The 24,748-nt window shown below is 41.2% G+C and overlaps 1 protein-coding gene across 6 annotated transcripts in view; it reads left to right on the top strand.

Annotated features, from left to right (window-relative positions):
* vps8 (VPS8 subunit of CORVET complex) overlaps positions 1-24,748 on the top strand; it is a 681,049-nt gene that overhangs the window by 78,970 nt on the left and 577,331 nt on the right. For all 6 annotated transcript variants that reach the window (XM_069934259.1, XM_069934258.1, XM_069934264.1 and 3 more), the window contains 4 exons: positions 8,294-8,353; positions 9,134-9,241; positions 14,856-14,936; positions 22,874-23,044. In XM_069934259.1, the coding sequence (XP_069790360.1) occupies positions 8,294-8,353; positions 9,134-9,241; positions 14,856-14,936; positions 22,874-23,044 (420 nt within the window). The remainder of the gene's footprint in view (positions 1-8,293; positions 8,354-9,133; positions 9,242-14,855; positions 14,937-22,873; positions 23,045-24,748) is intronic.

Below are 24,748 nucleotides of genomic sequence, written 5' to 3'. Positions count from 1 at the left end.
GATGGAGCGGAGACAACGCTAGTGGAAGCGTTCTAGTTTTAGCCTCTGCAGGTAATTTAGTCCTTGGTCTCTGCTTGTGTGCTGGGAGTAGAAGTGTAGTCAGGTGATTAGACCTGCCAAAGTGTGGGCGTGGGATGGCTCGGTAGGCATTTATCCACCGTGTTTTCCTCAAAACAGTAAACACCTCCTCCTCTTCCATCTATATAGGTTCCAAGACCTCACTGCTTGTTTGTCTCACTTCTCTAGATTCTGTATCAGATCTCCTGAGTAAATGGAGATACAAAACTCACTTTACCATCTACCCAATTTATTTGGGCTCCATTTAAAGGTGACCACCTTGATCTTGAAGAGGATCAATTTTGTCCCTTGCTATCTCTTTGATAGTTACGACGTGACTTCCTGCATTTTAGAAGGGATGAAGGCATGCATGCCACGTATGTTCGTTATCACCTTATGGTTGTTTTTCCATTTTCAAGGAACTGTGGACCCTGATATCTCTCTGTCCATCAATGCTCCTAAGCGTCCTGCCATTTACTATATATTTTCCTCTTATATTTAACTCCCAACATGGGCACCTCAGCCTTGCCTAGACCAAACTCCATCTGCCACATTTCCAACTGATCATTACACTGCTGTATCCTTTCGTAACTTCCCTTACAAACCACAGCTTTCTTGTTAGTCTTGCAAAAAATCAAGCACTGAAAGGAATTATGGATTTGTAAAATTAACTGTTGTAGAAAAAGTTTCAAGAGATTCACTGGATTGAAATATCATTTATAGTTGTATCATAGTTCAGTGAACAGTTCTGAAGAGCACACTATTTTAATTGTTATCATATTGCTTACTTGTACTAACAAGTGTATATTTGTTGCAATTCAAAAGGTGCTCAATTGGATGTAAAGACTTTTGTGATTTGAGATTGAGAATAAACATTGACATTGTTCATTTGCAGGTTTTCAAACAACTTCATACCCCCCAAAATAAGACACAGAGCTCCCTTTATTCAGGATCAGGCTCTGTACTGCCTCACCACGAGTTTTTTTTTCCAGTGGTCAGACTTCTCACATTTGTATTAGGCTTGGTGTCACGTGGAAGGTGCTTTGGAGAAAAGGGGACTGTTTCTGAAGAGTCTGGGAATCCTGAGGAAAAAAATACAAGCGCAAATTCTGTTCTTTGTCTGTGGCCCCCAGTATGTTGATTGAAGAGCAAGTAAAGGTAAAATCGATGTTATTTCTGCTGATATAGATTGAGTATGGTCTTTGGAAGAAGACCAGACTCACTTTATATCAGCAAAAATATTGTTAAAGAATATTCTTGTGAGGTGCGAACTGTTACCTCACTGTGCCACCCAAAATGAAGACTTTTCTATTTACCTCGAAATTTCTTGTCAATAATTCTCACCAGAGTTTATATTCTGATGCTGATTGCAAACAGGCACTCACAGAACTGCATGATGTTTCCAAACGAAACGGCCCATCCCGACGTACTAAAAATCATGGTCGATGACATTAAACAGGGCTGCCTGAGGAAAATCCAACCGAATTATATGGTTATATGGTTAATTATCAACAGCACATAACCTGTTGTACAAGAGGTTCCAGCATACCTGATCACTGTACACTGCGATAAGGAATGGTGATCGTTCTATCCTGATACTCCATTTTGCTAGATTGGATCACTTTGCAGTGCTCCTGCTACCTCCATACAGGCAGAGCCTAAAAAACATGGATCCAGTGATCAAGACGGTCAGGAGGTACTCGCGGAAGGCCGAGCAATGCTTACAGGACTGCCTCAAGTCAGTGATTGGGCTGTGTTCAAGAACTTACTCAAGGACTGAATGATTACACCAGGGCTGTTACAGACTTTATTAAAACAGCTGTGGAAGGGCGAAGAAGCCATAAAATTCAATGTTATACAGCATCATAGTGCAAGCATATGTATTATAACCATCTCATTACATTACTATGAAGTTCACGAAAAGTAAGGCTGTGTCTTGGGTTCATTGATTATTCAGGAATCTGATGGCAGGGAGGAAGAAGCTGTCCTTGTGCTCATCCTTAGGCTCCTGTACCTTTTCCCCAAAGGTAGCAGAGTGAAGAGGATGTGGCCTTGGTGGTGGATGTCTTTAAGGATAGAGGCTGCTTTTTTAAGACACCACCTCATTTCGATGTCTTTGATGGAGTGAAGTCTGGTGCTTGTGATGTCACAGGCCGAGTTAACAACCCTCTGGCGTTTGTTCTTGTCCAGAGAGTTGGCACCTCCATACTAGGCAGTGATGCAACCAGCCAGAATGCCCTCCACAGTACAGCTGTAGAGGTTTACAAGAGTCTTTGGTGACATGATGAATTGCCTCAGACACCTCACAAAGTATAGCCACTGATGAGCTGCCTTTGTGAATGCATCAATGTGGAGGTTCCAGGACAGATCCTCAGAGATGTAAAGACCCAGGAATTTGAAGTTCTTGAAGTATGTTTGAAGTATGTTTGGTACAGCAGTGGGGCAAGGTTTAAACTAATTTGGCAGGGGTATGGGAACCAGAGTGATAGGGAAAAGGGTAGGGAAGATAAAGAAATGGCCAGGAAAAGTAAAATAGGAAAAGTAATGTTGGGAGGAGAAAGTAAAAAATCAGATGGTGCAGTGAGTTTTCAGGTCAATGATAGTCTTAAGAAAATTACAAAGAAAAATAGTGGACAGAAAATCAAAAGAAAAGGTTACAGAAGTCACTAGATATTAAAATGACAAAGAGCATAAGGGCACTTTATCTGAATGCCTGCGGTATTAGAAATAAGGTTAGTGAACTTGAGGCGCAAATCAGTACCCATGCCTATGATTTGGTAACCATCACGGAAACATGGCTACAAGGTGACCCAAAATGGGAATTAAACTTTCAAGGGTATCAGGTGGTGCAAAGAGATAGACAGGATGGTAAGGGAGGTGGAGTTGCACTCTTAATCAAAGATGAGCTCCAGGCAGTAGTGAGGAATGATATAAGATCTAAAGAGCATAATGTTGAGTCCATTTGGGTAGAGATAAAGAATAACAAAGGGAAAAAATTATTGGTGGGTGTTATCTATCGCCCACCAAATAACAATAGTTTAGTGGCACAGGAAATAAATAGAGAGATAAGTGAGGCATGTAATAATGATACGGCAGTAGTCATGGGAGACTTTAACTTCCACATAGATTGGGAAAATCAAGTTGGTCATGGGAGTCTGGAAGAGGACTTCATAGAATGCATCTGTGATAGCTTTCTTGAGCAGCATGTTAAGGAACCCACAAGAGAACATGCTCTCCTGGATCTAGTGTTGTGCAATTAGATAGGTAGAGTAAATGATGTAATAGTCAGAGACCATTTGGGAAATAGCGATCATAGTATGATTGAATTTCTCATTCAGATGGAAGGGGAAATAGTTAGATCTAAAACTAATATATTATGCTTAAACAGGGGTGACTACCATAGGATGAGGGAGGAAGTGGGCAGAGTGGACTGGGAGCACAGGCTAATTGATGAAACAGTTGAGGAAAAGTGGAAGATTTTCAAAGAAATATTTTGTAATGCTCAACAAAAATATATTCCGGTCAGGAGAAAGGGCAGCAAGAGAGGGAAAAATCAACTGTGGTTAACAAAGGAAATAAAGGAGAGTATAAAATTGAAGGCGTAGGTGTACAAAGCTGCAAAGAGCAGTGGGAAACTGGAAGATTGGGAACACTTTAAGAGACAACAAGGGGTTACAAAGCAGGTAATAAGAAATGGGAAAAAGAATTATGAAAGTAAATTGGCACAAAATATAAAAACAGAAAGCAAAAAATTTTATAAATATTTAAAACGGAAGAGGGTGGCCAGAGTTAACATAGGACCCTTGGAGGATGAGAAAGGAAAACTGGTAGCAAAAAATGAGGAAATGGCCGAGGCATTAAACAAATATTTTGTGTCAGTCTTCACGGTGGAAGACACGTCCAGCATGCCCAAGTGCGGAGTTAAGGATGCGAATGTTGGGGAGGGCCTTGATAAAATAGTTGTTACAAAGGAAGTAGTGATGGAGAAACTAATGGGACTAAAGCCAGACAAATCACCTGGTCCTGATGATATGCGTCCAAGGGTTCTGAAGGAAATGGCAGAAGTTATAGTTGATGCATTGGTGGTCATATACCAAAATTCCTTGGATTCTGGGCAGGTCCCGGCAGACTGGAAGACAGCAAATGTCACGCCACTTTTTAAGAAGGGATGTAGGCAGAAGACTGGAAATTATCGGCCAATTAGCTTGACGTCTGTAGTTGGAAAAATGCTTGAAGCCGTCATTAAAGATGAAATAGTGAAACTTTTGGAATGTAAGGGTTCAATCAGACAGACGCAGCATGGTTTTAGAAAGGGAAGATCTTATTTGACAAACTTGTTAGGATTCTTTGAGGATATAATGGGTGCGGTGGATAGAGGGGAACAGGTTGATGTTGTATATTTGGATTTCAAGAAAGCGTTTGATAAGGTGCCGCACAAGAAACTTATTAGTAAGTTACAGGAAGGTGGAGTCTGGGGAAGTATATTGGCCTGGATTGAAAATTGGTTGTCTGACAGGAGGCAGAGAGTCGGGATAAGTGGGAGTTTTTCAGGTTGGCAGAGAGTGGTAAGTGGGGTACCGCAGGGGTCAGTGTTAGGCCCACAACTGTTCATCGTTTACATTGATGACTTGGAGGAGGGGACAAAATGTGGTGTAGCCAAGTTTGCGGATGACACTAAATTGAGTGGAAGAGCAAGTTGTAATGAGGATGTGGAGAGTCTGCAGAGGGATATATTTAAGCTGGATGAGTGGGCAAAGGTCTGGCAGATGGAATACAATGTTAATAAGTGTGAAGTTATCCACTTTGGCAAGAAAAATAAAAGAGCTGAATATTATTTAAAGGGTGAAAAACTACAGCATGCTGTAGTGCAGAGGGACTTTGGGAGTGCTTGTGCATGAATCGCAAAAAGTTAGGTTGCAGGTGCAGCAGGTTATTAAGAAGGCAAATGGAATGTTGGCCTTCATCGCATGAGGAATTGAATTCAAGAGTAGGGAGGTAATGTTGCAACTGTATAAGATACTGGTGAGACCGCACCTAGAGTACTGTGTCCAATTCTGGTCTCCATATTTGAGGAAGGATATACTGGCTTTGGAGATGGTCCAGAGGAGGTTAACTAGGTTGATCCCTGGGATGAATGGATTGACTTATGATGAAAGATTAAATAGTCTAGGATTGTATTCACTCGAGTTCAGAAGAATGAGTTCAGAAGAATCTTATAGAAACATAAAGGATTATGAAGGGTATGGATAGGATAGATGTAGGAAGGTTTTTTGAGCTGGCCGGGGAAACTAAAACGAGAGGACACAGTCTCAAGATTCGGGGGAGTAGATTTAGGACAGAGATGAGGAAAAATAGTTTTTCCCAGAGAGTAGTGAATGTTTGGAATTCTCTAACCAGGGAAGTGGTTGAGGCTGCCTCATTAAACATATTTAAAATTCGGTTAGATAAATTTTTACACGATAGAGGAATTAGGGGATATGGGGAGAAGGCAGGTAGGTGGAGTGAGGTCATATATTAGATCAGCCATGATTGTATTGAATGGCGGAGCAGGCTCGATGGGCCATTTTTGGCCTACTCCTGTTCCTACTTCCTATGTTCCTATTGATCCTCTCCACTACTGAGCCCTCGATGAGGACTGGGTCATGTTCCCCTGACTTCCTCCTGGTCCATAATCATCTTCTTGGTTTTGCTGACATTGAGTGCAAGGTTGTTGTCGTTACACTATTCATCAAGCAGGTCTGTCTCCTTCCTGTAAACTTCCTTGTTGCCTTTTGTGATTCTGCCAACAAATGTGGTGTCATTGGTAAATTTGTAGATTGCATTGGAATTATGCCTGGCCACTCAGTCATGTATAGCGAGTAGAGCAGTGGCCTAAACATGCATCCCTTGGTGTGTACTTATGTTGATGATCAGTGAGGGGGAGACATTGTTTCCAATTCGTACTGACTATGGTCTTCCAATGAGGAAATCAAGGATCCAGTTGCAGAGTGGGGTGCAAAGGCCTAGAGTTTGTAGCTTCTTGACCAGCACTGAGGGAATAATGGTATTGAAGGCCAAGGTGTAGTCTATGAAGAGTAGCTGTATGTATGAATTGCTATTTTCAAGTTGATCCAGAGCTGAATGGAGAGCCAGTGATTCTGCATCTGCTGTGGAGCAATTGTGACAATTGGTGAATTGCAATGAGTCTAGCTCTTTATTTTGGTACATGTTAATTCTGGCCATAACCACCTCTCAAAGTATTTCATCACAGTAGAAGTTAGTGCCACTAGGCACTGGGATGATTGATGCCCTTTTGAACTGGTGGGAACCTTGACTGCCACAACAAGAGGTTGAAGATGTCCATGAACATTCCGGCTGATTGGTTGGCACAGATTTTCAGTACCCTGTCAGGTACGCCGTCAGGCTTGACCCCAATTGGAAGCTGGATTAACAATGAAATCTGAATTAACAATGAAATCTGGAGCCTTTTGAGACCCAGATCAGAGGCTTTTAAGTCTGGAGATCAAGAACACTACAAAAGGTGTAGTATGACCTACAGAAAGGTATCTCCTGGGTGAATTGAAGATTCTGGTCTAGTATGGAATTAACAAGCAATACTTGACAGCTGTGGCAGGGTTTAAAATATCCTATAAAGCACAATCCTGTAATGTAGGGAACAGCAAAGCTTCACTTCCAGTTGAGCTCACTGCCCCTATGCCTAATTTGACTGCCAGAACAAAGAAAGACCATTGCGCACCCCATATCTCCTCTCAGTATCCAAGGATTACGTGCGGGCTGCCTTCAGGAGAGTGAATCCAAGCAAAGCATCTTTCTCGATGGAACACCCTTGCCAGGTACTGAAAACCTATGCCAACTAACTGGCCAAAGTATTTACAGATAGCTTCAGCATCTCACTCTGACAGGATGTGGTGCCCACCTGTTTTAAAGTGGCTTTAATTATACCAATGCCAGTGAAGAATGTGTTAACTTGCTTAAACGACCATCGACCAGTGGCGCTCACTTCTATAGTGACGAAGTACTTTGAGAGGCTAGTGTTGAAGCATATAAGCTCTTGCCTGAACAGTGACATGGATCCTTTCCAATTTGGCTACTGTAGCAACAGGTCTATGACAGATGCTATCTCATTGGCTCCCTGGAACATCTGGATAGCAACAATGCATACATCAGGATCCTCTTTATTTATTACAGCTTGGCATTCAGTACCATCATCTCCTCAAAGCTAATCAGTCAACTCCAAGACCTGGGCATCAATTATGCAATTGGATCCTGGATTTCATCGTCCCTAGACCCCATTAATTCAGACTTGCAAAAACATCTCCACAACCTGCATCAGAACGGAAGCACCACAGGAATGCGCCCTTAGCCTCCTGCTCCATTCGCAGTATGTCTATGACTGGATTGCTAAGGACAGCAACACCATAATAACATTTGTTGATGATACTGCAGTTGTCAACTGTTTAAAAGAGGGTGATGAGCAGGCCAAAAGAAGAGATTGAAAACTTGGCTGAACACCAATTTCTCACTCAATGTCAACAAGACCAAAAAACTGATTATAGACTTTAGGAAGGGAAAACTATAGATGTACAATCCATTGTCATCGGGGGATCTGAGGTGGATAGGGTCAGCAACTTTAAACTCTTGGGTGTCCATATCTGAAGATCTAGTCTTGGGCCTTCATGTCGAAGCAGTCATGAAATATGATCGCTAGCGGCTATATTTTGTGAGAAGTTGGAGGAGATTTGGTATGCCACTAAAGACTTGCAAATTTCTACAAGCTCTACTATGCAGAGCTTCACTCTCTCATGTGGAGATGCCAATGACAGGGAAGAAAAAGGCTACAGAATGTTGTGAACTCAGCCAGTGCTGTCCTGGACATCAGCCCTCACTGTATTAAGGATGTCTTTAAGAGGCAGTGTCTCTTGAAATAGACCCTCACCACCCAGGCCATGCCCTCTTCTCACTGCTACCGCCAGGAAGGAGGTCCAGGAGCCTGAAGACACCCATTGGTAATAAACAACTTCTTCCCCTCCACCATCAGATTTCTGAATGGACAATGAGAGAAAGACATTACCTCACTTTTTCTCTTCTTTTGCACTAATTTATTTATTTTATGTATATTTATAGAAATATAATTTATTTTAGCAATTTCTGAATCAATAACGCTGCCACAGAACAATGAATTTCTTGACCTATATTCATGATAAATAAATTTTGATTCTGACGGTTTGTTTTCCAGGTCTTGGTCATTGGTTTGAAGCCCTCATTGAAAGTCTGGTTGACGTTTCCATATGGAAAAGTAAGTTTATTTTGTGATTTCCTCTTCCAACAACAATTCTGAGAAATAGGACTCCTGTTCTGCCTTAACCTTCATATCTAACATTGATAATGACCATCTTTAGATGTTTATTTTCTTAATTTTGGTATCACACTGAAGGTTGTATTACACTTCTATTCACTGTATTCTTCTGTGCAGTGTATGTGGTCAAGAATTGGGGGAATTGATGCAAACCCTCTCCTTGTGGCTTTCGGTCATGATGCTGGAAATGTGTACCTCATTTACAGTGCATATCTCAGAAACTACACAGTTTGTCTGTGTAATCTTTGCAATACAGGTGCAGGATCCTTTATCCGGACATCTGAAATCTGGCAAGTGGGGAGAGAGGCGGCAGCGCGAGTCGGGCGGGCGAGGTGGGGGGGGAGACTGGCAGCGCGAGTCGGGCGGCTGATGGGGGGAGACCGGCAGCACGAGTCAGACGGCCGAGGGGCGGAGACTGGCAGTGCGAGTCAGGTGGCTGAGGGGGATGGGGTGGGGGGAGATGGCAGGGTCACTGGAAGAGGTTGGGGGTGGATAAGGCAGCACAATTCAGGTGGGCTTAATTCTGGCTTTCCGAAATATGGAAAAATTTGAAAATCGGAACACACTGTCCCCCAAGGGTTCCGGATAAAAGATTGTGTACCTGGACCATCATACAGTGAATGCAGCATTGAAGAATGAAACATGTGCCTCATCATGACCAATTGTATCACCAAATTAAAGTCAGCAATTTTTAATGATGTTTATTTCTGATTACTCCAGACAAATCCATCAAGTGTTCCACTTTTATCTTGGCAATTTGTTGCAGTGCTGAGTACTGTAATGCCTATGCTGGCCTTTTGCAGAGGAAATGCTGTTCATTTCCTTCTGGTAAGTTTACCAATATATTAATTTAAGTTTGGGGAATGTAGCATTGAAATCTTGTTCTCTACAAAACATTTATCAATGTTCAATTTGTCAAGGAAGTAGATGGGCGGCATGGTTACTATAGCGGTTAGCGCAACGCTATTGCAGCTCCAGTAACCTGGGTTCAAATCGAACGCTGTTTGTCAGGAATTTGTACGTTCTTCCTGTGTCTGTGTGGGTTTTGCCTGCGAGCTTCAGTTTCCTCCCACCCTTCAAATTGTATGTTAATTGGGTGTAAATTGGGTGGCACAGACTCATGGGCCGAAATGGCCTGTTACTGTGCTGCATGTCTAAATTTAAACATTTAATTTAATGTTCCCTGTTGGGAACATTAAATTAGCTCCTGAAATAATTTAATTTAATTTGGAGAAGCAGCATCCTGACAGACTCTTTTGGCCTTCAAGTCAATGCCGGCCAAATCCACCCTTGTGACTTTCCAACCCATACCGTCTTGTGAGGAAACTGGGGTACCTTGAGGAAACCCATGGGGAGTAAGTAGAAACACATCTCAATGAAGTGATAATGGTTCAGAATTGACTAATCTTGGAGAATACTGTACTGTTGGGCATTGACCTTGTTGAATTTGTTCTACTCTTCTGGTCTGTAAGAGAAAGTACATGAGCTTTTGTTTCTCTCTAAAACATGAGGAACCTTGGGTTTTCATGAATGTAATACATTAAAAAAAAATAACATAAGTAACATTCCATTGTGCATCTGCCAGTCCTCGGTAGTCGATTCCCTTTTATAACATTTGTACCAGTTTTGTTTGCTATGCATCCATTATTAATTAATTCACTAGAGTAGTATCTTGGACAAGAGTTATATGATGGAAAAGAAAATGGAATTGTTTTCATCAAGTTCAGCAGTTTGAGTCTCGGAGAAAATGAGACACAGCAGTAAAGTACGCCCCTCAGCCTACTTAATCCATGAGACACCTACATTCGTCCCATTATTTTGCTCCCTACATTTTTAATCAGCTCATCCCTAATTCTACCACTCACCCTAACCCTAGCACTAAGACTAATTTACAGTGGCCAATTAGCCAACTATTCCACCTATCTTTGGGATGTGGAAGGAAACTGGAGCACCTGAAGGGAGAACATGTAAACTCGACACACGCACACACAAATAAACTCTACATTCACAAAAATGCCAGTTAATGAAGAAATTGAAGGCTGTGTAGTTAGCCAGGAATCATGACTTTTATTATTAGAAACTAAGTATTACAATAATGAAAGATAATGAGTACATACACAGTTATAGCCAAGGGGAGTGTCTTTCTTTCTTTCTTTGGCTTGGCTTTGCGGACGAAGATTTATGGAGGGGGTAAAGTCCACGTCAGCTGCAGGCTTGTTTGTGGCTGACAAGTCCGATGCAGGACAGGCAGACATGGTTGCAGTGGTTGCAAGGGAAAATTGGTGGGTTGAGGGTGGGTGTTGGGTTTTTCCTCCTTTGTCTTTTGACAGTGAGGTGGGCTCTGTGGTCTTCTTCAAAGGAGGTTGCTGCCTGCTGAACTGTGAGGCGCCAAGATGCACGGTTTGAGGCGATATCAGCCCACTGGCGGTGGTCAATGTGGCAGGCACCAAGAGATTTCTTTAGGCAGTCCTTGTACCTCTTCTTTGGTGCACCTCTGTCTCGGTGGCCAATGGAGAGCTCACCATATAACACGATCTTGGGAAGGCGATGGTCCTCCATTCTGGAGATGTGACCTACCCAGCGCAGTTTGATCTTCAGCAGCATGGATTTGATGCTGTCGGCCTCTGCCATCTCGAGTACTTCGATGTTAGAGATAAAGTCACTCCAACGAATGTTAAGGATGGAGCGGAGACAACGCTGGTGGAAGCGTTCTAGGAGCTGTAGGTGATGCCGGTAAAGGACCCATGATTCGGAGCCGAACAGGAGTGTGGGTATGACAACGGCTCTGTATACGCTAATCTTTGTGAGGTTTTTCAGTTGGTTGTTTTTCCAGACTCTTTTGTGTAGTCTTCCAAAGGCGCTATTTGCCTTGGCGAGTCTGTTGTCTATCTCGTTGTCGATCCTTACATCTGATGAAATGGTGCAGCCGAGATAGGTAAACTGGTTGACCGTTTTGAGTTTTGTGTGCCTGATGGAGACGTGGGGGGGCTGGTAGTCATGGTAGGGAGCTGGTTGATGGAGGACCTCAGTTTTCTTCAGGCTGACTTCCAGGCCAAACATTTTGGCAGTTTCCGCAAAACAGGACGTCAAGCGCTGAAGAGCTGGCTCTGAATGGGCAACTAAAGCGGCATCGTCTGCAGAGAGTAGTTCACGGACAAGTTGCTCTTGTGTCTTGGTGTGAGCTTGCAGGCGCCTCAGATTGAAGAGACTGCCATCCGTGCGGTACTGGATGTAAACAGTGTCTTCATTGTTGAGGTCTTTCATGGCTTGTTTCAGCATCATGCTGAAGAAGATTGAAAAGAGGGTTGGTGCGAGAACGCAGCCTTGCTTCACGCCATTGTTAATGGAGAAGGGTTCAGAGAGCTCATTGCTGTATCTGACCCGACCTTGTTGGTTTTCGTGCAGTTGGATAACCATGTTGAGGAACTTTGGGGGACATCCGAGGCGCTCTAGTATTTGCCAAAGCCCTTTCCTACTCATGGTGTCGAAGGCTTTGGTGAGGTCAACAAAGGTGATGTAGAGTCCTTTGTTTTGTTCTATGCACTTTTCTTGGAGCTGTCTGAGGGCAAAGACCAAGTCAGTAGTTCCTCTGTTTGCGCGAAAGCCGCACTGTGATTCTTTAGTGGTACACGTCCAATGTCAGTAAAGCAGACTAAGCACAGCGAAAGACTGACAGCATAACACAGATTCATCACATTTGGGTTAAAATTAAAAGAACAACTTCTAGAGTAATATTCAAGTGAGCAAGTACGCATAACATAAACAGTCAAATAAATGGCATTGAGAATTTACTGACATAACTAAAACAAGGCTAGCAACTATCAGCGCAATCAGAATATAATGAGATGTTTATGAATAGTGGAGCCTTTTGGGTTGTTTTCGAATGGGAGAAGACCTCCTTATTGGAGCAGGTGGTGGTTTTGCAGGACTGACAACCTTGGGAACTGGCGGTGTTGCTATAGTTCTCTGGTATATAGTGTGAGACGGCAGGACTTCTGGACCCACTCCAGAATCACCAGTGAGAGGCAGTGGGGCCTCAGCATGGCCATCTGAATGCTTACTTGGGGTCACAGGCTAGGGTGGAGCGTCCAACCTCTCAGGATCACTCTGAGTGGGGGCGTGCAGAAGGGGTGAGCCAGGTGGGGCTAGGTCTCTTATGGGTACTTTGTCCGTGCTCCCGTCTGGAAATTTAACGTGGGCATAATTTGGATTAGTGAGCAGTAGTTGAACTGGCTGGACTAGAGGGTCCGTTTTGCAAATTTGAGTGCGTTTCTACAGCAGCATGGTTCCAGGTTCAGATATACAGGCTGGCCAGTCCATCACTGTCCTATTATAGCTAATCATCCTTTCTTTTACCTTCTTTGTCAGATACAGGTTTTAAGGAATGATTTATTTTTTGACATTCAATTTTCTCATAGAGGCTCAATTTCAATTATTTATAGTAACTTGATGGATTAGAATAGCTTCACTATTCAAGGATGATTGGGAGGATGACTTGGATTTTTCACTTCCAGATGAGGACTGGGACACTTTTCTAAATCCGGTTAATGAGTCATCCTTCTCTAATGACATTTTTGTAATTCAAAGTGGTGCATAGAGTACATATTTCAAAAGTTAAATTGTATTGCTTTTATTCTGATATTGATCAAATAAGTGATAAGTGTAAATTTTTTGAGGCTTTATTGATCCATATGTTTTGGGCTTGCCCTAGCTTAGAAAATTTTTGGAAATTTTTTTCAATCTTTGTCAGTAATTTTTAAGTTCAAATTAGAACCTTGCCCTTTAATTGCTTTATTTGTTTTTTCTCAAGAGGATGATATATTATTGACTTCATCTCAGAAGCAAATTTTAGCTTTTACCTCATTAATGGGCAATTTTGATGAAATGGGAAGACTGCACTTCACCTACTCATATTCAATGGTTAGAGGATGGCATGTCCTTGCTAAGTTTAGAAAAAAATCAGATACAATGTTAAAGATGTAAAGATAAATTTTGACAAGATGGATTACTACCACAATTTAAGGAATTAGGGTGTTTGGGTGTTCCTGAGAAGTGTTGGCTGGTTTCCGAATGTCATTTTTTGTTTTCTATGTATATTAGATATCCAAGATAACCTTGTTTAGAAGGAGCGGTTTGATTAATGAGATTTTTCCTTTTTTTTCTTTTGAGATATTTTGACAAAATAAGTCTGATTAAGACTATGTATCATCAAGGTACTATGTGAGAAGTACAAATTATCTGTCTTTTATAGTTCAACCCATGTATTGGATTAGTATGTGTGCATTTTTTTTAATTAAACTCAATAAAGATACTTTAAAAAGAAATCTAAACTTAACCCCACAAAGGTCAAGTGTGTGTGTGTGGGGCAGATCCCAAACCATTACAGCTCAGGCAGGACTCAGAAAAGCCGATTTTAAAGTTAAATCTTAGAAATCTTTTGTGTTGAAACTTAGTCTTTAAACTGTTGTTGAAAAGTAATTATGAAGTATACAAGGCATCAAATAGTCAGACTTCAGAAAACTCATGAATTCTTGTAGAGTTTCTTTTACAGAAATGTTTTTTCATACAAATGATTTTTCACACATTCCCCTCTCTTGCGTGGTGGTTTTGTAATTTGTATTTTACATGATGATTTCACTAACCCAGTTAACGGTCAAATGAAGTGAACATTACAAATGAATATGCAGAACTGCGCTCTCATGACAAAGAGACTGTCGAAGTGGCCCTTTCCTTTGAAGCCACTGATTCTGTATTTCTTCCCTGTCAAAGGGAGAATGCACAACAGTACCTCTGTCATTGAAGGTTATTGCATCTCTGACTTGAGATGAAGAATGGTTCAATATTAAAGATGCCTTCTTGGAGTGTCCCTATCACATGACACAACATTACTGCTGGCTCTCAAGTTTCATTTTCTTCAGAAGGATGAGTGGACAAGCAAATGGTCTTCTATTTACACAGGTGCTTCTCCTTAGCAAAGCATTCATTGTCTTAGGTTTCAATGGATAACAATAATCAAACTGCTTAATCCTCTGAAGTACAGTCAAGCTGCCTCTTTGAGCAAACAGGCTTTCAATTGAACAATGATACAAGCTTGTTTACAGCTGGACATAGGAGATGCATCGTTTCTCAAAATGGTGTTCTCTCTGTGTGTTTTGCCCGCTGAACCAACAAAATAACTTTACTAAAAATAATCTATTTATAAACAAAAGATTAATAATAACATGATTCTGTAACACTGATGTAATATATTAACAATACACGGTTTTTGGAAAGTGGCTATCATTTTCTCTGGTATCTTAGGGCATGCTATGTTTAAGTTTGCTTGAATTCATGGATGCTTTTGCTTAATATTCTCTTATACACTCTTTATCTATCTATTTTATTTTATAGACTCCATTTATAGCAGTTATTTGTGAGATTACTGTCTTTCTATTCCTTGCAGGTGAAAAAAGATGAATCAGGAGCGATACACGTCAGCAAGCAGAATCAGCTACACCTGCACTATGATCTCATCAACCTAACAGTATGTTTTGATTTTATGCTCTTATTCTATGCAGTACACTTGTCATTAACTCTTGCTATTCTGAGTTGACCCAATGCTATGTAGAACTTGCATTTTATTGGTTTTTTAGGGGAAATTTAATAACAAAAAAAACCTACAAATGTCAGTTTTTAAAAAAAAATCTTCAGTGGTTTGTTTGCTGATCCAAAGCAAATATTTGGGGAAAAATATTAGAAATCATATACCCTGAAAGGAAAAGGAAAATCTATCATCTGTGTAAAATTTGGTGGGATCTCCATGGATTTTTATGTCCTCATAATGGCAACCTTAAAAAGCCCTATTACTTTTTATGAATTCTTTCTACGTTATCTGATTTGTACTTGTCCACATTGTTTAGGTTGATTACCCAGTCCGTTCCATGTTCTGTGAAACCATTAGTCTTTTCATTGGCATGCAGAAGGGGACTAGAAAAATCATTTCACTTGTCAAGAACTATTTTTGGTCTTTTCTAGTCAAGGCAAATTTATTGTCATCTGACTGCACAAGTACAACCCAATGAAACAGCGTTCTCCAGTCCTTGGTGCAAAATTTAGACACACAAACAGACACAAAACACAACTGATACATAATGCAGACTAGTATTCGTATGTACCAATAAATGATTATTCTTTTGTACAAATGAGTTTCAGATGGTTAGTGCGAGCAGTTCTTTTTGTCATTCAGCATTCTCACTTCCATTGGGAAGAAGCTCTTTCTCAGCTTGGTGGTGCTGGTTCTGATACTCCTGTATCTCTTTCCTGCCGGGAGCAGCTGAAAGATGCTGTGTGCAAGGTGGAAGGGGTCCTCGATGATTTTGCGCGCCATCATCAGACAACGATCCGGTTTGATCAATTTGGAGGGGGGAGGGGGACTCCAGTGATCCTCTCTGCCACTCTTTTTCTAATATTTTATTTATGATTTTTTCAAACTCGGACAGTTCCAATAATTCACAGTATAACAATCACATTCATCAAGTATATTTGCATTTTGTCTACTGAATCTGGTTTTAAACACCCGCCCCCCCAAAAAAAAACCACAAAATAGCAAAAAGGAACTCATTAACCATTTAAATAAAGAAAACTTAACTTGCATGAAAAGGCAAAAACCCTTATTTAACATAATAAAAAAAAACCAAGATGCCACTGACAGAGGACAAATAACAAATTTAAAAAAAAAAGAAAAACACAGGGTCTTTCGGAGCTCAACACCTGTCCTCCGGGTCTCTTACATTCATCTCAATTTAGCCTGATTGGAATGGACCCTCCTGTCTACTCCACAGGAGAGGAAGGGCACTGGGGGACAGCCAGCACACAGGGGACTGCACTGTAACCTTGCCTCTATATAATGCAGCCAGGGTTGCCAGATTTGAAGATAAATTTCATATCTTTTCCTTATTAGTAACTTTCTCCAAGGGAACACAGCTCAGTATTTTCATATTCCAACACTCAATGCCCAGATAAGAGTCTGACTTCCAGGTAACTGCTATGCACTTCCTGGCCATTTCCAGAGCGATTAACACAAATTGGATTTGAAATTTGAACAGCTTCATTGCAAGTCTTACGTTCGTGATGTTTCCCAACAGGGTCCTGTGGAAACTCTTTACCTGTGATTTTCTCTAGGACTTAGCCTAGCTCCTAGGCTAGGATAGAGCTTCGCCTTGAACAAGACCAGGTTGAGTGCACAAAGATTCCTGTCCCCCCTCTGCCACTCTTTTGGTCCTGTGGATTGACCTCTGATCCATTTCTCTACAGAAACTGTACCACACTGTGATGCAGCCGGCCAGGATGCTCTAACAAATTATAAGGTCTTTTCTGCATGTTTCCCAGTGTCTGGTACACAATCTTGAGCATGGTTTCTTGCTTGTACTTCTTCAAGGCTTAGGAGGTTATTTGCTTTTAAACTATATTCATTTATAAAGCCAAGGATGCTAAATACATTTTCAATAGGCCACTCTCAAAGATGAGAACATGCATCCATAAATGGGAAATTTGAAAGAAGAGTAAGGGCTGATGATGCATCAGTATTGATGACACAAACAGTGTGTAATCTAAGAACTTAAATCTGTTGTTGCTGATTCCCATTAAAATTGCATTCCCTTTCTATTCTGTTTAAGTTTCACCAGTAGGTATTTGTCTATCAAGATCACCTATCTTTGCCCTTGCCTCATCTTATCCTCATTGCTCACTGCATTTCTGAGTTTGAAAGCATCCAGTCGTCAAATGACCTTTTGATTTGACCATTTTTTAAAATTCCAACTCACTTTTTTTAGCTGATTGGGTAATTTCTTTTCCAACTCAGGCTCCCTTGGTGTAACACTGTCCTACATGGCAGTGATGCTCTCAATGTCATTGGATTGAAACATTTGCAGGACTACACTTCACAGATCCTTCAGCTGCTAAGACTCTAGTATACCCTCCCTAAGCCTCACTTTCCTTAAGATGCTCTTAAAGCTACTTTTTTTATTCAAAGGCTGAAATATTTGCTCAATATTTCCTCATGTGGCTTAATTTCAATGTAGACATGAAGGTGGGAAAACACAAGTTGTTCGTGCTTTTGAATGTGTTAATTTTGGTGTTTCTATATCAAGCCACTAGATGGCATCTCTCTTTGTATGTTAATTGTTTATATTTTGTCACAGTTGTCAGCCTTCAAACTCTTTACAATATAAAATGCATTAGTTTAGTTTATGGTTTTGGACTTTTTTGCTATATTATGAGTAATTTTATGTGCACAATTTCTGCCTTGTTGTTTTCTATGCTCCAGATCCATGATTTATACATCTTTGTTGCTTTTCTTTGTCACCTTCTATGTTTGTTGATGGATTCAAGCTAAAGGTCAAATCCCTCCATTCTTCTTACATGTGCTTAATTGGGCATGACCTGACACGAAAACCCCCTCTTTCTTCTCAATCTTTTAAGCAATTATTTCATTTGTTTTCAAATGAATCTTGCTTCTTCAGACCCATAATTTTGATGCAGTAACTTGGTTTATATTCCGGCCACTGATTGTCCCTTCACCCCATCTCCAAGCCCTTGTATGTGTTGGCAATGCCCTTGTGGGGTGGACTGCCTTTCAGATCAGAATGCCTGATATCCAGCATGCATCCAGTTTTAGATGGATGTGTTTGAAGTATTTTATTTTATAACTTGGAGTCCTTTTTAAGAATAATGGTATTTTAGTAATCACACTGACCTGATTTTATTTTGGATTACTTTTCATGGGCAAGGCTGTATTTATTTCTATTTATTTTTTGCTCAATAAATTTGTTCTGAGACAGTTTTTAAAAAAAGTTTAATTTATCACCTCTTTGAAGCTAGCCAGAATGTTGCAGCTGACCTTTAGATGCATTTTGTCACTTTGCTTGGGTATTCTTTGAGATTTTTCCAAGGTGACTTTGATCATTTCATTAGGAGTCAAAGCACACACAGCAATGCAAATTCTGACATAGAACATTGGAGCCAGATGGTTCAATAATTAGAACTGCATTTCATTTTTGATTGCATTTAAATGTGCTAATTTCTAATGAAACATTAATGATGATAATATGTGGTAACTGGTACTCCTTTAAGAACCCTGCTTTTTTTCTCCCCCTTATTGAATATTAAACCGATCCCAGTTCTGTATTTTCTGCTGAACTCACAAGTATTTTGATACCAGCCTTGATGTGGAAACCTCTTTGGGTCTGATTATCCAGTTGCATGTAATTATTATTTATCTACTGGTGCTTGTTTGTACACAAAACACACAGGCATAACATAACTGGCACCATGGTATGTCAATGTTTGCTTGCACAGTGCTATTCAATTAATGTTCCTGCTACAGTGAGATTACAATCCAAGTCATGATGTACCAGTGTATGTACTAAGCGTGAATCAAATCTGAATGGTACCTACATGACAGGAAGCAACAAATGGCAAAGTTCTGTGCCTTTCAGAGAAACCCAGACCTCAAACGTCATTCCTTGTTCCCTGTCCACTTCCCAGCACTTATCTCAGCTGAAGGGCATGGATGAACTAGATTCAACCTCAGGTTCACAATGATAAGAACCAATTAAACTTGATTGAATCATCTTGATTAGGTGTGGGTGATTTATTTTTTCTCCTTCGGAAGGGTGTGGGATTTTGCACTTCATTAAAGATAAATATTGGAGAAGGGAAGTTCCCTATCTTAATTTTTCTAAGATCGTTATTGAGAATGTATAAATTTTGATCGGAATGTGAGCACAAATGAAGTGAAACTATGGTGGATTTTATTTCTGCAGGATGGCCTTTCTTGTTGATTATTTCATGGTTGAAGTGGAAAAATGGGTGAAATCATTGTCCGAAGATCTTCATGAGGTTGCAGGCCACATGGCACCTTGTGCATGCTGGGCCTTTCCATGGTTGATCTACCTCCAAGCCATTTCTCCAATACTTACCCCTTATCTCGATAATTTTTCAGTACAGAACAGCACAGGACAGAAACAGGCACTTCAGCCCATGTATCTGCTTAAATATAACTAAGTCTGCAGTTTCCACCTGATGCATATCCTTCTCGGACCTGAATATTCATGTCTGTTCAGAAGCCTCTTACTATTGTATCTGTTCCCACCACGACCCCAGAATCTCATTCCAGGTACCTATTGTTTGGTGTTTAAAAAAAGAACATATCCCTCGCATCTCCTTTAAACCCTCCCTATCCCTTGCCTTAATGAATGTCCTCTCATATGTGACAGTTTTATCCTGGGGAAGAAAAAGTTCTGTCTATTGTATACCAGTCATAATTTTATAAATTTGTACAAGGTCTCCGCTCAGCTTTCAACACTCCAGAGAAAATGATCTGTTTGTTCAGCCTCCCTCCATAGCTCATACCCTCTAAACCAGGAAACATCCAGCTAGGCCTCTTCTGTACTCTTTCTAAAGTCCCCACATCCTTCCAGTAATGGGGCAACCAGAATTGCACACAGTATTCCAAGTGCAGCCTAACCAAAGTTTTACATTGGAGTATATGACTTCCTTAACTTTATACTCAGTGCTCTGTCCAATGAAGCCAAGCCTGCTGAACGCATCTTTACCTTACATGGCAACTTTCAAAGACCAATGGACTTGAAGCCTCAGATCTCTTGGCACATCAGTGCTTTCAAATAGCTTGCCATTAGTTCAATTTATTATCATCTGATAGTGCACGTACAACTTGACGAAACGTTCTTTTACAGATAAACAATGCATATGCAGTACATATATAAAAATAAATAAATATTGTTAAATAAGCAACAGGGGGTTTGTATGAGCAGTTCATCAGTCATTCAGCATTCTCACTGCCCGTGGGAAGAAGCTGTTGCTCAGCCTCTAATATTCCTATATTTCTTTCCCGATGCTGATTAATTGTATATTTTCCCTTTACATTTGACCTCCCTAAGTGCAACACATTGCACGTGACTTGCTGAGTTTCTCCAGCACTTTTGTGCATTGCAACACCCTGCACTTCTCTGGATGAAACTCCATCTGCCATTTCTCTACCCATATCTATAATTGATCTCTGTGTTATATTCTTTGATTGCCCTTTACACTGTCCAGAACCCCACCAATCATTATATCATCTGCAAGTTTACTAGCCCACCCAACTACTTTGTCTTGTTGGTCATTCACAAACAGCAGGAGTTCCAACACTGATCCCGATGGAACACCACTGGTTATGGGCCTCCAGCCAGAGTAATATCTTCCTTCACTACCTCGGTCTTCTCTGGGCCTGCCAATTCTGAATCCGATCTACCAATTCACTATGGATCCCATGCATCTGTCCTTTCTGGATCAGGGTATCATGAAGGGTTTTTTCAACTGCCTTACTAAAGTCCATATGGACAACGTCCACAACATTACCCTCATCAACCATCTTTATTACTCCACAAAAAACCTCAAATTTGTAAGATATGATCAGTCCTTAAAATGACTGTCCCTAATCTGACTCTTCCTTACCAAATATGCATAAATCCTATTCAAAAGTATCCTCTCCAGTAGTTTCCCTTCCTCTAATGTGAGTCTCACTGGTGAATAATATCCTGGATTATCCCTATTTTCCTCTTGAACAACGGTACAACACTACCTATTTCCCAACCTTACAAGCTGAGAATGCCTTCTTTATTCTGAGCATGTTGCAGGTAGGTCCTTTCAGAAAATATATAAAGTTTTTGTAGTGTTGATCATGGAAGGTCACGTGACCTCCATCTGGAACCTAGTCGGAAGTCGCATCATCTGCCAATCAAGGTTGGATTCTGCCCATCCATTAGTATATATCTGTCCATTGGCCCCTTTAATCACCCTCCAGTTTACTGCACTATAAAGTCCACCATGTGCTGTAGGTCTTCCTCTTTTGCTCTTCAGCCCTGAGATGAACCTGACTGTGGATAATGCTGGAGGAGTCATTGGTAAGGTGTGTACTACAGAGGGATCAGGGCCATTGTAAACTGTGGTAGCTGCAGCTAGATTTGAGCCGTGCCCACGCTAGACAAGGAATGCCGGGTAGTGTATTGTAGCACTTGGTTGTGATAAGTCTGTATAAACAATTGCAAGTATCGGTGGTATGAAGACCAATGTGACTGGGTTGTACTGTGCTTGTAAGAGTGTAGCAGTTACTGGTGTCAGTTGTGTTATGTCTGATGTGACTAGTTTCACTGTTGTATGTTTCAATAAAAATTATTTCTGTATTCAGCCTGTGCCCAGATCCGCTATTCTATGGAACATTACGGTACAGGCCCTTTGGTCCTCGATGTTGTTCTGACCCATATATCCCAACCAAAAAATGTACTAATCCCTTCCTACTTCGAGACCTTTTTTTTTCATCTATGTCTCTCTCTCACCTCTCATTCTTTGCTTCAAAGAGAAAAGTCCCAGTTCTGCTAACCTTGCCTCATAAGACTTATTTTCTAATCCAGGCAACATCCTGGTAAATCTCCTCTGCACTCTCTCCACGGCTTCCACATCATTCCTATCATGTGGTGACGAGAGCTGAACACAATTCTCCGTGTGGTCTAACGAGAGATGTGTAGAGTTTGTTAGGTCTGCTTTGTTCATGAATGAGTGAGACAAACACCAGACTGAGTCGAAATCAGGGTTCTTTGTTCTTTATTACCGGATTGTAACACTTGCAACTAACCATGTTAGTCGGAGAATGCATTCTGCCGTTATCAGCAAAATGGTGATTTTTTATACCCTTGGATACGTGCTTAGAACATCATCATATCATTACTTGTCCAATGACTAAAACTGTTGCTATCCTTTCCCTGCTAGCTTCCTGCCTCTCAATCCATCAATGTCTCTCTTATCTTGTAAGTACAAGGATGCATTCACATCTTGTTACAGCCCTGTACAGGGTAACTCCTTACACATTCCCATCTCATGATGTTTTACCTTACAAGTTGCAACATGATCTCCCGACTCATGAACTAAATTCCTCTATTACTGAAGCCCAGCATCCAATAGGCCTTATTATGTATCCTATCAACTTACGCAGCAACCTTGAGAGATGCATGGACTTGGACCCCAAAGTCCCTCTGTTCATCCACACTCTTAAGTATTCAATCATTAACCATGTAATGAACCCACTGAATTTTTCCCTTCCCACACCACTGTCGTGAATCTGATATTTTTTTTTCTTGCTGTATTCCTTGCCGAAGCTTTCTGGTTGGAATGATTTCAAAAGTAGAAGTATCTCAGCACAAAATTACACTGTGGCAGGGCAACTTTATGAACTGTGAAGAATGGGAATAAACTTTTGTAATAATTGGACAATTCAGAAAAGCTGTAAAATTTGGTCCCCTTTTGTTTCTTACCTATTTGATTGTGTGAAAGATTGCTGGATGTACTTCCAAAATGTGTGGGCCGATGCATTTTTCAAATTTGAAAAAGGACGATTCATCACCAGCTTTGCCTTTTTCACTTCAGTGGATCAACTCTCGAACACTGGCTCTCCTGGATAGTGCAGAGAAGCTGCATGTGGTGGATCGGCAGAGCCAGGCTGAACTGGAGATGGTGGACATCGCTGAAGTGCAATTGGTTTACAACAGCAGCCATTTCAAATCTCTGGCCACTGGTGGCAATGTGAGCCAGGCTTTGGTAAGTGTACAGCAAGTTCTGATGTGTTAAATTGGGGTTCTCTTTCCTTGGATTTTGTAATTGATGGGAGTGTGCGATCTGGTGATATTAGCTTCTATCAAAGCTTTCACTAGCTTTCAAATTTAAATTGTATCTTTAAAGTTCAGCTGGATTGTTACCTACCACCCCACCAGCCTCTGCATCCAACACATCCTCTGGAATTTCCAGCACTTACAACAGGATCTCACCACTAGACATATCTTTCCCCTCTCCTCCCTCTCTGCCTTCTGTAGGGACAGTTCCCTCTGTGACTCCCTCGTGTACACATTTCTGCACATACCCCCCCCCCCCCCAACACTCCGAGCACCTTCCCCTGTGGCCGCAGAAGGTGACAAACTTGATCCCACTCTTCCTCCCTCACCACTGGCTGGGCAGCAAACAGACCTTTCAAGTAAAGCAACACTTCACTTGTGTATCTACAGGAGTTACCTACTGCATCCCTTGCTCCCTTTGAGGCCTTCTCTACATCAGAGAGACTGGGGACAGACCACCCATAAATTGGAGGAATGTTGCCTGATTTTCTGTCTAGGCACTCTCTAGCCAGATGGCATTAACATTGACTTCTCCAGTTTCAGCTAACCTGCTCTCCTTTCCCCCCTCCGTTCCCTTCCCCTGTCTTCTTTCCCCTTAGTTCTTCACCCCCTTCCCTCTTTACTCACTCAGTCATCCCTCCCTCCCTCTCTTGCTGCTGTGTTCTCCCTCCTTTCTCCACCTTTTGCTTCCTGCCTTTGGGACCATGCTCCTTTCCCCACTCTTCCCCTTTTACCTTTTTGTTCAAGCGCATGCTGATATTTTTCCATACCTTGATGAATGGCTTAAGCCCGAAACATTGGTTATGTATCTTTACCTTTGCTATATAATGGACACGATTTGACCTGTTGAGTTTCTCCCACATTGTGTTTTTTACCTCAACCACGGTGTCTGCAGACTTTTGTGTGCTACTATGCTACTATTGTGGGCACTTTAAAGATCATAAAGGGCTTCTCAGGGTAAATGTTGAAGTGTTTTCACCAGTGGGAAAGTTACAATCAAGAGGACATAGCTACAAAAAAGGGGTCTGTTATATAAAACTGAGGAGTGTTGAAATTTCTTCAGGTGCGATGAATCTGTGGAATTCTCTGCTGCTGAGGGTGGTGGAGGTTCAATTATTGAATATATTTAAAATGGAGGTGTGTAAATATTTGAAAGATTGTGGAATTGGGGATGATGGAGAACTGTAACACGAGATTAGATCAGCCATTGTCATATTGAGTGGAGGGGCAGGCATGTATGGATCATCACATTGGAGAAGTGGGGGAGGAGCTGAGTCTGGGTTTGGAGAAGGATAGGAGTTGAGGAGGTGGAGGTTGTACATTTGGCAAAATGGTTGGGCATCGCTCCCATAATTAGGAATGCAAATTATGCACAATAATATGTATTTGATTTTACACCTGATGCTCAGCCTAAGCTTGAGAAACAACATCTCAATCTTGCTCTGGATTTTCATGTTGAATTAACAATTTCAGTCAACCACTCCAATTTCCCCCTCTCCTCCTGAACCTTTGTATTTTTTTCTTTCTTTGTCATAGAACAACCCAGAAGCAGGCCCTTCAGCCCATCGAATCTGTGCTGAACTATTATTCTATCTAGTCCTATTGACCTGCACCCAGACGGTAACCTTCCATA

Source organism: Narcine bancroftii, chromosome 4 (assembly GCF_036971445.1).
Source record: "Narcine bancroftii isolate sNarBan1 chromosome 4, sNarBan1.hap1, whole genome shotgun sequence".
NCBI classification, from domain to species: Eukaryota; Metazoa; Chordata; class Chondrichthyes; order Torpediniformes; family Narcinidae; genus Narcine; species Narcine bancroftii.
The sequence above is the reverse complement of the archived record's forward strand: the minus strand, read 5'-3'. Positions and strand labels throughout refer to the sequence as shown.